General features: G+C 30.7%; 1 protein-coding gene across 2 annotated transcripts in view; it reads left to right on the forward strand.

The window, feature by feature from the left end:
- Positions 1 to 180, forward strand: part of LOC145265348 (homeobox protein Meis1-like) — a 100999-nt gene extending 100819 nt beyond the window's left edge. For both annotated transcript variants that reach the window (XM_080121113.1, XM_080121114.1), the window contains one exon: positions 1 to 180. This exon is cut by the window's left edge and continues 265 nt beyond it. In XM_080121113.1, coding sequence (XP_079977239.1) covers positions 1 to 91 — 91 coding nt within the window. In that variant the 3' untranslated portion in view covers positions 92 to 180.
- Positions 181 to 942: the final 762 nt, after the last annotated feature.

Below are 942 nucleotides of genomic sequence, written 5' to 3' on the forward strand. Positions count from 1 at the left end.
GATGCCCCTACAGTCGGCGCAAAGCCCCCCTTTGCACGGTGGGGGGAGCATGGACGTAATGGGAACGCAGATTCAAGATATTCATGCATAGAAAAAAAGATGGACTATGTAAAAAATAACATGTATACATGTTTAAAAAAGAATATATATATATATATATATATATATATATATATATAAGAATAATACATATATAATGGAATAATATATATATATCAATTATATATATATAAATGTTCTCAAAGAGAATATATATAAATATAATAAATGGATCAACCATACCCGAGAGATTCCAGGGCTATCTTTAATTTGACAATGACACTGAGATATAGGGGAGAGTGCTACATTTTTCTTTCATTTTATATTTAATCTTGATCTACACTTTTATAAATCTGAGTATTTAGCAAGGGAGAATCAAATAAATTTTGTGGGTTTTGGTATAGCTCGGCTGATTTACTCTGATATCCTGGCCGATTCCTGGTGACCCTAACTATTATATTAAATCCTCTAGTCAGTCACACACACACACACACACACACACACACACACACACATATGCGCACGCGCGTGTTTATTTATTTTATATTCAGCTTTTTATCTATACACACATTAATTGCTACACATTCGCAAACTGGTTTTAGTCCTCGTTGTAAACATCTGATCGTTCTTGATACAAAAATAAAAGTAACATGTAGTTAGGCGCGTTATTCATTTCGATAAAGTTTAGAATTACAAGGCCCACCATCAAAATCTATCAATTTTGTATTTTTTCGTGAGAGAATAGCTCTTTATTTTTTAACTTGTAAACTATGTAGTGAGCTGGAGATGTCTAATTAGTTTTAAACTGGAATTGAAATGTATTTTTATTTTAAATGTGTTTCTAAAAGTGTTTGTATAAATCAAGTGTTATACCAAATAAATATGCAATACTATTTATTATTA

Source organism: Euprymna scolopes, chromosome 40, assembly GCF_053919585.1.
Source record: "Euprymna scolopes isolate OS-2025 chromosome 40, ASM5391958v1, whole genome shotgun sequence".
Classification (NCBI taxonomy): Eukaryota; Metazoa; Mollusca; class Cephalopoda; order Sepiida; family Sepiolidae; genus Euprymna; species Euprymna scolopes.